The sequence below is a fragment of the Gobio gobio genome (genome assembly GCF_949357685.1).
Source record: "Gobio gobio genome assembly, chromosome: 13".
Classification (NCBI taxonomy): Eukaryota; Metazoa; Chordata; class Actinopteri; order Cypriniformes; family Gobionidae; genus Gobio; species Gobio gobio.
The window spans coordinates 17,199,823-17,213,601 of NC_137106.1; the positions used below are offsets into that span (position 1 = coordinate 17,199,823).

Sequence of the window (13,779 nt, forward strand, 5' to 3'; positions counted from 1 at the left end):
ACATGTTAGACGCAGATGAAACCCATGCTGACTAACCCTCAGAGAGCTGATAACTAATCAAACAATATCAGATCTCAAAGCACGTTCCCCTAACCCACCCTTCCGTTTTCTCAATGGAAGCATGGGCGGAAGAACCATGTGTACCTTTCAGTACTGTGGTGTGATGCAAAGCAGAGACTGCGAATACATGCAGTGGAGCTGCTGATGGTCTGTATCTGTCATCAGTTAAAAAGGTGATATCTTCACTGCTCTTAAGAGTCACATACTCTATGCCTGCTTTTTATGTTACACATAGCACCTTGACTTGTCAAAGCTTCAGAAATTCCCTTTGAGTGTAGAAACCGATCTAAGGTTTTCCCGGTACGATCTGTGCATCCCACCCATAATTCCACGGAGGAAGGAAGCTATACTTTTCTGTTCATGTCTCTGACTAACATTGTCTGTTTGTCCGTAAGGGTGTCAAGAGTATGTGGCGTTCTTTGGTATCGGCTTCGCACTCTGTCTCGCTTGCCAATAGCGATGCTAGAATAATTTTCTTCCGAAAAAGCTGAAGGTGAAGACAGGAGGTCATATGTTTAAACCCCTCTCAGCCTTAAACCACATGCATCTGACTCCTCTATTAGATTTATGGGCTGTGGTGAAATCGATCAGGCCGACAGATGTAGAACCCATCACGATTAACTGGTACAGTCGGCAAAGGCTAAACATTATGCAGTTTGTCAGAGAAATCATGCAAAGCAGTTGACAAGAGAATTTGATCTTTCTATTGTGTACGGCTCTCGAGGTCTCACCAATAAATAGCCTTTAGAAATCTGCACGGGTGGTTTTTCCTTTCACATTGATGTTATTGGCATCATTCAGCCGAGGTTACGGCAGCCTAACTGAAGGAAATACCCTTCAAGTGTCCACACCGGTGTCTGAGGGGACGTGGTGAACGTAGCAGATTTAATGTCAATCTTTCTTATATTTTGTTTTATTGAAACGCAATCTTGATTGTTTTCCCATTTGGATCCTCTGTGAAGTTCTCAGCATGCTCCGCCTTTGCTAAATACTTTCTCCATTCTGCTTTATAGATTTATGGCACGTGATGAATAGTCTACTTTGATGTTTTACCTTCCAAATGATATTTGACTGAACATATCTTGAATCAAAATGAAAGTTTTTGAAAGTCAATTACTAACTATTAATAATTAGTACAATTATTTATATAATATATATATAGCCTTTAGAATATATAGTGCTATTTATATATATATGCTGTCAATCGATTATAGTGCTGTCAATCAATTAAAGAAAATTTACTGATCGCACATTTTTTATGATAGACACACATTTCAACATTAATGATAGACAATGATAGACATTAAGTATTACAATATAATTGAAAGCTATCAGTTTCAACAGTTATTAAAAAACAACTTTTACTTTAAGTGAACTTAAAACAATCTTCACATAAACCCATTAGAATAAATGCCATATTTACCTGTGGCCTTCCTACCTGTTTAACTGTAGGAAATATACAGAAATTGAATAATTGAATTAATATTGCGATGTCTGTGCGCGCGATTATTGTGTAAAAGCATTTGCGTGAATGAGAGCGTAATCATATAATGTAACACTAGCCCAAGGATAACAGGAAAAAACAGATGCTGCTTTAATTGCGTTAAATATTTTTAACATGTTAAACTGAAAAAATGAATTGCATGCATTAACTCGCTAATTTTGATAGCACTGATATATATATATATACAACCACAAATTAGAAAAAGTTGGGACAGTATGGAAAACGCAAATAAAAAAAAAAGAAGTGATTTCTAAATTTGCTTTGACTTGTATTTCATTGCAGACAATATGAACCAGAGGTGTCAAGTAACGAAGTACAAATACTTCGTTACCTTACTTAAGTAGAAATTTTGAGTATCTATACTTTACTGGAGTAATTATTTTTCAGCCTACTTTTTACTTCTACTCCTTACATTTTCAAGCAATTATCTGTACTTTCTACTCCTTACATTTTAAAAATAGCCTCGTTACTCCTATTCCATTTCGGCATGTTTTCATTACGGCTTGTCATAAAAAAACAACTATCCAGATAAATCGTGCCATCCGGACAGAGTGAATTTGATTGTGGTTGGATGAGAAGGATAAACACAAACCATTCCGACACCCTATTGGGTTGTAGGCGATCAATCACGCCTGCACCTGCACAAATCACACACCATGTTGCCAGATAGGGCGGGTTCTCGCGACCAGCACGCACTTTCAGCCAATCAGCGATCAGCAGGCAGACGTGCTCATTCATGACTTTAGCCGGGTTTTTAGCGCGATGACTCGTAGCTGTATATTCCAGTGATCGCTATGACAGTGGCATAAATATACAGTAAGTTGTATCTACAGTAAAGAGTGGGAGAGTGACTCAACTCTCAAACGTGAATTACACCTGTGACTCGAAGACTCTTTATAAATATAACCGTGACTCCTGTCCATCATCATATACACACTTAGGACATCTGACTGCAACTAGCAACCCCGACAGATGCTGAAAGAGGTTTAAATCAACGATTAATCCGTTTTGAATGTGCTAAGTGCATGTGCCATGTACATGTACACGAAAGATATACTGTAGTTTTGTCAAAGCAAAGTGCAACACAAAGGTAAGCACATTGTTGTTATTTATTTGTTGACGGATTATTGTACAGTATCAATGAATTACGCATTTTGGCAGTGGTGTATCCATTAACGTGTGAAATGCCTGTTTATTACATTGCTTTTTCTTTTAAATTTATCTCTATATTGGGCACTTTTTGCACGTAAATTGGCTTCTTACTGTTGACATTGAAAATTATGTATGTGTTTTTCTGAGGAAATGCCGTTTTGACAGTTTCTACCTGGACATATAGTCATATTTGATCCGTTTTACTGGGATTTTTTTTTTTTTTTAATCATCAATGTTATGTTTTAAGGAGATAAAATGGTAACTTACTTATCAACCTTGATTGGTATGGCAATAAAATAATATCATATTATTTTGTCAGTTAAAGTTTTGGGCTTTTTTCTTGGAGTGACTATAAGTATTGTAAAGGTGCAAAAAGTCAAAATTGTTATCAATAACCAGGCATGTTATCAATAACCTTTTCTTTTTTTTTATATATATATATAAATGTACATTTGGTGAGGTTTTTGGGCTGGAAATCGTCTACCAAATCTGGCCATACTAATCACACATTCAAAAAATGATTATTGATAACATGCCTCTGAATTTTGACTTTTTGCACCTTTACAATATTTATAGGCAATAAGTCATCAAATCTTCCGCTCCATGAAACACATTAATGCTCAGTAGTACACATATGGTTCTTTAATGTATTTGCATTGTCCTAAAATGCGTTCATTTTCAATGGGAATATATGCGGCTTAAACGCATAGCCAAGTGCATCTAAAAATGTTCAACATTAACTTTTTAATATAACATTATAGTCCTCACCCCCTAACACACCAAAAATTATTTTATTTTGTTTAATTATTTATTTAAACTTTAAATTAAACATAAATGAACAAATATTGATTTATGCTATTACTTATCAGTGTATAATGTAATTAAATTGATTACATCTTTTAATCCTTTGACAGCCCTAGTTGAATTCTTTTCACAAAGCAAAAGGTTTTAGAGCTTTATGATATGTCATTCATTGATTGCTGTTGCTTCTGACATCTTGAGGTGTGCTAAGGAATATGAAGTAGCACATACTACAAACTCCAGTGGTGGTCTAAGTTCCTATGTAAATCAAATGGGATGGCTGCTACTTTTGCTATTCTTACATCATAGATTGTGAACTTTAAAATGAAATATGGGGTTTTGTGACATAGAGTAACTAGCTCTCTCTCAAATTGATGTCAGAAAAACTGAAAAGCCTTGTGCTCATTGTTGAAGCTCTGCTCTTATTATGATGCATAGTCATAGTGGTGAATCCCACATACATTACGGGAACAAACCTAAATCATTTTAATGTCTTTTTTGGCTTTGGGTGTTGATTTTGTTCTCCTCTGTCAGATTATATTTTACTATGGAGCCACAGACCACTGGTGCCCTGTGCAGTATTACCATGATATCAGAAAGGACTTCCCCGAAGGGGACATTCGTCTGTGCGAGAGGGGCATCCGGCATGCATTCGTTCTGGATGCAGGGGAGGAAATGGCTAACATGACGGCTGAGTGGATCTTTGATGACTTGAGGACGCTCTGACTACCAGATGAACATTTATTCAACTTTAATGTTTATCAGACCAATATTCTAACTGAGCCATCTGTGTGAGTTGTTTTTTAATACGACCATTATTTTAGAATGTAAGGCTAATTCACACTGCACTTAAGATTATTACAGTGTGTCACTTGTCAGACTTTCCATGACCTGACAGATGCTTAAAAATCTTGAGATGTTTAATTAGCAACAAAAAAAAAAGTGCCAAAAGGGGTAACACACTAATCCGACAAAACCAGATGAATTGTCTTTTTGCTGCAGTGTGTATTCCATGATCCATGTCACGTGTCATTTCACAATGAAGCTGTATGGCTGATGTATTGGTAATATTTCATCGTTCCTCAACATATTCATAAATATTTTAATAGATTGTGAAATATATCATAATTTAATTCTTAAATAAGTGTAAGTAAACATATCTTGTCTTTCAACTTTGCAGTGTATTGCATTATTTATTTATTTTAGTGGAACACTAAAATTTTCAAACTTTACTTAACCAAACAAGTCACTTGAGAACAATACTACAGCCTGGCATAATGATATTGTCTTCTTGATGGGGAATACATTTTTTTTAACATAAAGTTATTTTATATAAAAATATGAAAAAGTACAATCACATCAGAGGGTTAAAAAAAACAATACGTAATGCAAACTACACAGAAGTTTGGTTTAATTAAAATAGTTAACAGACAATATCACATTGTTAATTAATAAAACATTTGCGATTTAATCAATAAAAGCTTGTAAAGAGACTTTGTCCAATTTTAAGCATTTAGTTGATTTTTGTCATTTGGATAGAAAATTAGAATTTAACAGTTCTATGTATATTATTTTAATGCAGTTAAATTACAAATTATAATGTTGATTATCATGAATGAGATGTTATTATGAATATTCAGTATTTGAGGAGGAAAGCTTTTTCTGAATATTGCTTTAGCACTGTATATCACTTGTGTATGATCTCTTGAACCTTTTTCTTTTTGGTTATTCAATTCTTGACACTCAGAACATGTTACATGCAATTTGATTTCTGTCTGAAGAGAAATTGTATTAATATGGCAGGAAATGCCTGTATTGCACAGACCACAAAATTATGAATTTTAATGAAACTCGGGCTGACCCTTGTTTAACGCTGAAATATTATGCATATTTGAGCTGTCTCCACATAAATGGACCTCAGCATTAACCCTGGATCATTTTTATTCTCCAGACTGCATCGGCAGGATTCTGGAATAGCGTTTTACCTGTAAAGCTGCTATTCTCTTAGCTTGAGATCTCTTTGGATTCTTAAGGCCCCAACTTGGCTCCTGGCATATCCCAAGAGTTTTCTTTATGGTGAATGGAGATCCAAAGCGGGACCCCTTATAAGAAAACCCGGCTGTAGGTTTGTTCTCCACTTGCATGGTTTCCTGGGGGTTACCAAGTGAAATATTTTGACAGTGTACCCAGGGACCCGTAATATTATTCAGTCCTCTAACCACCTCAGTCAATGTAATGAAACATCAGATCTTGCATTTTGCTCTGATGCTCAAAGTGATGTTGTTTCAAACCTGTATGACTTCTTTTCTTAATTTAAATCCACATTTTACCATACATTGAAGATGAAGGAGAACTGGGACTGTCAAGCTCCAAAATTATAAAAAAGCAGCATAACTGTATCATTAAAATGACTTGAGTACTATATTTCACATCTTCTGAATACAGACTAACATTTTGATCATTATTCACTGAAAATTGTGAGATCCACTGTAGTTTTCCTTGCTGCACTGCTGTCAGATTCCTGAACAAATCATTCTTTGAGTCAGATTTATTCATTAAATCAGTTGATTCTGAATTATTTGTTTGCCAATCAGATGCATTCTCAAGTTTAACTCGATCTTGTTAAAATGTTTAACAGCCCACCAGAGGGATTGCATTTTTATATCCAACTGCAGAAGTGCACCGCTAATGAATGGAAAGAGGGCAGGGTTTCAAGACTCGCTTTGAATTGGAGCTTCTTTTAGTTAGCATGTTAGTCTTCTTTTAGTTAGCAAGTTAGCATGAAATGGAAGTTGTGATAGTCTTTTCTTCCTTATTGTGACGTATACATCTGAGAGAAACTGCTTCTCGAACAGGAAAAAGTGTAGGACGGGACTTGATTTTGTCCATGATTTCCCTTGATTTTGGGAATTTATTGGATGTGGTTTGCTATTGGTCGATCTAATTTGAGTGACAGGTTGCCCCGCCCTCGTAACGGTCATCAGAGAAGAGATGTTGAGAGGGAGGGGAAGTTACTTTGATTGATTAAAGATTACGAGGGCACATGAATAAAAAAAAATAAAATAAAAAAAATAACAATGTACACAGATTGGGCATTTGTTATAAATACTGCAATATTCCATAAAAAAAATGTAATCAACCATTTAAATTTCATAGTGACTTTAACTTGACACTGTGAAAAAGTAGTGGCGCAATGGTCAAAAATGTGTGTACGGGCCTTTCATTATATGGGAAAAGTGGCAAGGTGGCTTCCAAAATTCACTCGAGGGCCACTAAATAATGATATAATTTTTCTTTTCTTTTTAGGTGAGATATTCCTTTAGAAATGTTGGATAGGCTTTGGCACAACACCACACTCACAGACCCTCACAAAGTACTGACAAGTAGCCCACTTGTTCAGTTGATTTGAAATCTGTCTTTTTCTGTACCAGGACGTCCCATAGGTGGACCGTTCCGGCAGTGATTGGCGCATCTTGTTGCCGAGCAGTTCAGCAAATGGAGAGTAAATCTTTCCAGCTGATCTGTTTCCCGTTCTCTCTGAGAGTCGGGACTCTCCGTGTAAGCCCAGGTCTCTTTAATCTTCCTTTCCAGCCTTCTCAAAAAGAATGACAAAGCCCCTTAATTTGCTTATCCTTGATTTAAACCAGGAGGCAGGGCTAGTTCATAGAAGGAAATGGAGTAATCCTGCCCGGGTGGATTGAATTGTGGCAAAGCAAACAAGCTTTACTGTTTTACGTCTCCAGAGTGGTTTGGGTTCTCTTGTGGTGATGAAGAATCGTTCCAAAGATACTCTGGTATTTTCCTGCCAAATATCATCTGCAATAGATCATTTTCTTTTCCCCTGGTCTTTGTTATGTTTTGTTTTGACATCGCAATAGTTGCTCTTTGTTCCCTTTTCTTCCAGTTTTTGTACCAACTCAACATCATTTGATACGCTCTGATCCGGCGTTAAAATTGAAATGGATCTTTTCTACTAAATGTAAGCCTACTGTATTTGGTACTGTTGTGAGATTTGTCTTCCAAAAAAGAATTTTCTTATTATAGCAGCACAGATATTGTAGCTATTTCCTATATAATTCAGGTCCTACATTCTCCTTCAATGACACAAACTGAGTGTAGGAAAAGCAAACAGTGCATCCCATCCCACAAGGCTGCTCTCACGGGAGTATTGAAAATGTTTTTCAGGTTGTGTAACTTACAGAGAGCCATAATTGTCCCCCACGGTGGCCCGTCATTGCTTTTGATTCGGTTTAGAGGAATTAGATCAGTTTAAGCACAGTATTTACATTCACGTCAGAGTGTTATAGTGGAATCATGTACTTTTAAGTAGAAGTGAAGTGAAACACAATAAGCAGAAATGTATGAAAATCTTAATGGGAAAAACACACTAAAAGACAAGCCAGCCAACCCGGAGTTTGGTGCAATGGACTGCCTTTGCATTCAGCTGTATTAAAGCGATAGTTCAGCCAAAAATGAAAATGACCCTGTGATTTACTCACCCTCGAGCCGCCCTAGGTGTATAGGACGCAGGTGTAGCGCAAGTTCCGGTGATGAATGCGGAAGTGCAAAGGATAGTGTAAAACAAATTTGATTCTCGCTAGAACTAGTGTCTTACGTCATACGCTGGAACGCCAGTCTCCTGCGAACGCACGTACGACAGTTAGCGGAAGTTAGAGATTACAGTTTGTAAAGTTTTAAATATGGATATTTTTCTTACACAAACACATCGCTTTGGTTCAGAAGGCCTTTTTTAACCCCCTGGAGCTGTGTGGATTACTTTTATGATGCACTTTTATGGACTTCAAAACAGAAACAGCTTTTCACTGCCATTATAAAGCTTGGAAGAGGGTGAGTAATTCATGGACTAATTTTCATTTTTGAGTAAACTATCCTTTTAAAGTGCTGATTACCATGTGCAAGAAACCAGAACAGTTACTACTTTTTTTGAGTCTTTAGTATTTTGTGGGTGCCAGTTTCATAATTATGTTCGGTGTAATGCTATATATAATCAGAAGGGATATATGAAACAGGTGTGACAAATTTGGCAAGCTGTTCGCCCGTGCTTGGAAAGCTTTATGAAATAGTAAATGTCAAATTTTTTTGTGGTAATGGATAAATGACAATAAATGTTGAATATTTATACGGTATTTGGTATATTTTATATAGTTTTTATATAGTTTAAATATATACATTTTTATGTGTTTTATTTTCATATAGGCTACATGTATATTTCAATAAAAAAATTACCAAAATATTCTATAAAATGTCACCTATTAGCCAACTAAAATACATTTATTTTTTATTTATAATATTTATTGTATGAATAAATGTACTATATTTTATATTGTTGTTGTTTTTTAATCATTTTAATATAATTTTATGCATTATTGTCAAGTGTCTAAATTACAGATTCTATATTTGTCCCAAAAAACATTTGGACGTCAGTCTCATCATTTCCTCAATCTCAAACTTTTTGACCTGAATGAGATTTCATATGGGCCAAAGTGGCTCTCAGGAAAACACATCTGGACAGATGTCAAAGTCTGGGCACTGCAGTGCTTTTTTTGGTCTCACTTGTGATTCTGCGACATGATTCAATAAAAAAGAAACAAGCGTGTTTAAAAAGATCTTTCCTCTCATAAAGAAAAACTATCCCCTCTTGTCATGGACTCCAGGCAGTTGTTCAAATATTTGGGGGTCAGTGTTCATTTAAAACCATTCCTAAAAAATGGACTTGGTGAGGGGCCACCTTTTCTCTGTCTCTAATAATTGTTTGATATAGTGTATTATTGCAGTATCTGTAGACTCAACAAAGGAAATATTAGTGACCTTGATTCAGATTAGTTTTGCTATCCATCAAAAACAGATTAACAGACGGCATAAACGTCTTCGAATAAGTTATCTCTGTTACTCCTTTTTAAATATTGGAGGTATTGTAATAAAAGTGAGTGATGATCCGTCTCCTCCAGTTGCTCTTGCATCATAACCTTCTCTGGACAAGTGCTCAATGGCAGGGCACAAAGTCATCTATTTAAAAAAAAAAACCTCCACAGGGACCCTCCACACATTAGCGTTTCCTGGATTTCAGCACACAATGCCTCCCCTACCAGCGCTGGACAATACCGTATCCCCCTCTTCACCCTGTGTTGTATGGAATTTAGAATCACCTGGAAACTTCCTGAATACTTGCTGGCAAAAAAATGAGACAAAATACAAACCCAATAATGATTCCGGAACCGTGGGTGAGTCAGACAGTCACCGAAGGTTCATTTTCATGTGGATGTCTGGGAAAGAAGATTTGCTGCGGGAGTGTTTTTTTTTCTCTCCCATCAATACTTAAAAAATCAACTGGACAAAAATGACAATGCAATAAAGAAGTATGAAAAGATGCTAAGTGTGTTTACTTTTTGCTTTTTAAATTTCAATTTGTTTATATATATTTTATACATATACTAATAAACATTATATCCAAAAAAAAAACAAAGGAACGACACACAAGAAACCAATATATTGCAGATAATTTACAATTGAATTATGTACAATTCCTTATCTAACAGTATACATACTCTCACATACACAGTGCATTTACAATAACAAGTCAATAAAAAAAAAGACATTCTCCCTTTTTAAGACAGTTCCTTGGTTTGTTCTTTAAAATGGTCATTTTTGCAGCCAGTTAAATACATAACATTAAATGCGTTAAATTAAGAAAAGCGTTTTTGGCATGTGTACAATAATTTACACATATTTTAAGCCTTTGTTCTAGTAAAGAAATCAATCACGGCTTATTGTTCCCTCCGTTTTTTTTGACCAACATATATTTTACCAGCTTTACAGTAAAGTAAAACACATATGGGTGAACGTAAGTTAACATTGCTTAGCACTGATCAGCATGTATATTCGAGGAGTGCCAAACCCCTCTACTGAACCATGACAATCCTGCAGGCTTTGCATTCATTTCTCTGAGAGCACTTGGCATGCTGAATTGAAACTACTTCTCTACTAAATGTCTCCTAAGGCTTTTCGCTTTAGTAAAATAGCGAGACACAGCTGAAGTAACCCATGCAGCGCTTAAGCTGATAACCTCCAGACCTCCGAACAACAGAAGAGGCAACGGCACTCTTCGTGCCTCTTTATCTCCTTGAACCAAAGATGGCGCCCCGTAATGTTAATCTTTTCCAGCTAGGTGTGATATCACGATTGTGTCAATAGTGAAAGAAAGACTGCTTATAAAAAGAATCAAATTGTTTGGAGAAACTGCCTTGAGAGGAATTAGATTAAGGAGCAAGCACACACGGTCGGGAATGTTTACAAGGAGAGGAGGTAGAGACCTCGAAAGAGGGATATTGCTTGAACTATCCTTGACTGGCCAAATGAAATTCATTTGTTTTTATAGCTTTGAAATAGATTTTGCTTTATCTTTTCAAACAGTCCTGCCGAACAAAAGTGGACCAGCATGAACTGAAGAAATATTGCGTGGGATGCAACTGTCTTCAACTTAATTGAACAAGAAAATAAGAACTTATTTCTGCCAAAGTACTTCCAAAAAATCGAAACAACAAGCTTGTACACCAACAGTCACGGCAATAATGTACCGTAAAAACCACACAGGAAGCTTTCTTGAGAGCCGCACAGATTCCATGCCATTATATTGTTCTGAACTGCACAGATGCTCTGGCTAGTTTTTCTGTGGTCCGTTGATTTAGGAATGTATCTTTCATAATGCCACCGTGGACAATTTAGGTCATTATCATTCCCATACAGTGAGACCAACATTGATTGAGGAGAATTACCATGGAGAAATGTCAAAAAAAGAAAAACAGTTGCTGTTATGAATTAAAAATCTGCTTTGTGTTTCTTCGTAGAGGAGTCAGTTGATGTTATATAAACAGTAAGCAGGCGAATATTTCTACCCTGACACTGAGATTAATGAATGCTATAAGCTTTATTTTGAAATTGTTCTTATGGTTTGATGTCATTGAAAGGGGGTTCTATCTAAAACTATCATATAAACTAAACTAAAATGAGTTTACACAGATAGTTCACCCAAACTTTCTTTCTTCTGTGGGACATAAAAGATATTTTTAGAAATATCTCAGTGTTTTTTGACCAAATAATGGAAGTCAATGGTAACCAAAACTGTTAGGTTATCCAACATTCTTTAAAACATCTTTTAGGTTCCGCTGAAGAAAGAAAGTCATGCAGATTTGGAACGATGTGTATGTAAGCTGGTTTAAACCACCGAATAAAATTTTTTAAAGATAATTCCGACTTTTTATCTCACAATTGCCTGATATAATGTCAGAATTGTGAGATATAAACTTGCAATTCAGACTTTTTTCTCGCAATTGCGGGTTTATATCTCACAATTCGGACTTTATAACTAGAAATTGCGAGGTTATTTCACACAATTCTGAGAAAAAAGTCAGAATTGAGAGTTTATATCACGCATTTCTGAGAAAATGAGTTTAAAAAAACTGATAGAATCTATATTTTTAGGTGAACGATATCCCTTTAAACCTTTTAAGTAAAAAAATTTGGTCCCTATTTGTTTTTGTTATTCTTATGGTACAAGGCACTTTTTATCTATTATTCATACATAAATGATTCAGATCAAACATTTATGAAAATACTGTGGATTTATATGATAATCCATAATAAGGCATGACATTAATGGATAAAAGTAATTTAATCTCATTACCAGTGCAAGTAAACAAACCCTCTCAGTAAATGTAGGTGAACACTGAAAGTAGATCCTCGAACACAAATCTGGTGTCAGGATAAAACAAAACAATCATTTTGATTTTGGCTCCACAGCGCCTTTCACAAAACAAGGTCTGAGGTCGCTCAATGCAATGAAGTCATTTATCTTGCACATATTGCACACATCATGTACTATCCTGCAGCTCTATCATCCGACCGAAGCCAAATGTGGTGTCATAAAAGAAATTGTATAAAACACCTGGTTTCTCATTCTCATTAAACAGCTTAATTTTAGTTAAGAATGTAAATGTGCTAAACAATGGGTTATTCCTTTTTTTATGTGGGCCAATGTTCAGAAAAAGAAGCCTGATTTCTACCTTTGTACATCAAATGTTGGTGGCTTATCTTGGTATAAAATTCAGAACTGGCATGCTCAATTATCACATGTGTCTTTTGGTTCTAGAAGCATCTAAAGTTCCAAAAAGGAAAACCATACTGTGGACACTCTAAAAAATGCTGGGTTAAAAACAACCCAAGTTGGGTTGAAAATGGACAAACCCAGCAATTGGGTTGTTTTAAGCAAACATTTAACCCAACCGCAGGGTTAAAACAACCCATTTGCTGGGTTAAAACAACCCAATTGCTTTTTTTTTAGAGTGTATATATGATTGAGAAGGTCTACACTCTAAAAAAAAAGGCTCGTAATCATAGGGGAACCTTTTTTAGTGCTATATAGCACCAATTTTGGTGCTTCAGTGGTTCTTCAGCGGTTCTTCAGAGGTGCTATATAGCACCTTAGTCAAAGAACCGGTGAAGAACCTCTGAAGAACCGCTGAAGCACCAAAATTGGTGCTATATAGCACTAAAAAAGGTTCCCCTATGATTACGAGCCAAGAACCATTTTTGGTGCAATATAGAACCTTTTTTTTTTTTAGAGTGGAGAAAGCTGTCGGTTTGTATGACAAGGACTCGCAGAAGTAAGCCATTTTAAATCTGTCATTTTTGAGCCATGAATGCCATCACTCTAAAGCTAGAGGCAATTATGTCATGGCAATGCTGAGTTGCTGATGGGATCACACATTACTAGTGACTATCCTGCGCTGCTACAAAAGACTGGTGAAACACCTACTTGAATACAATGAAAGATCTGCTTTTAAAAAATGCATTCCTTTAGAATATCCAGCTTTTTTGAATGGCTGTCAGAAAGGTGTTCTGCAGCCACATGTGTAGCAGGAGCTAATGAGGCCATGTTAACCAGCCACGCTTTGACCCCTTAGATTTCGAATGGAGTCAAAAGTGTTAACTTTCACTCAGTCAATGCCATATTTGATTAAGGCCACTGGACTCCTCAGAGAAACATTTTCAGAGGCACTATTGAATTCTTCAGAGCTATTTCATCTTGAATATAAGCTGACTGTCATGCAAAGCACCTTTACTGTTATACACGTTATAGTTGCGTGCTACCGCTGACAGATTCTCAGACTCTGAGTCTTAACGGGGCCAACATTTCTACCACTGCTGCAAAGATACTTCAACACTCTATCATTGCGTTTACATTA

The 13,779-nt window shown here is 36.0% G+C and overlaps 1 protein-coding gene across 1 annotated transcript in view; it reads left to right on the forward strand.

Annotated features, from left to right (window-relative positions):
• Positions 1–6,563, forward strand: part of ldah (lipid droplet associated hydrolase) — a 57,913-nt gene extending 51,350 nt beyond the window's left edge. Inside the window, exon 7 of the mRNA XM_079832521.1 lies at positions 4,052–6,563. Within this exon, the coding sequence (XP_079688647.1) occupies positions 4,052–4,243 (192 nt within the window). The 3' untranslated portion in view covers positions 4,244–6,563. The remainder of the gene's footprint in view (positions 1–4,051) is intronic.
• The last annotated feature ends 7,216 nt before the right edge of the window (positions 6,564–13,779 follow it).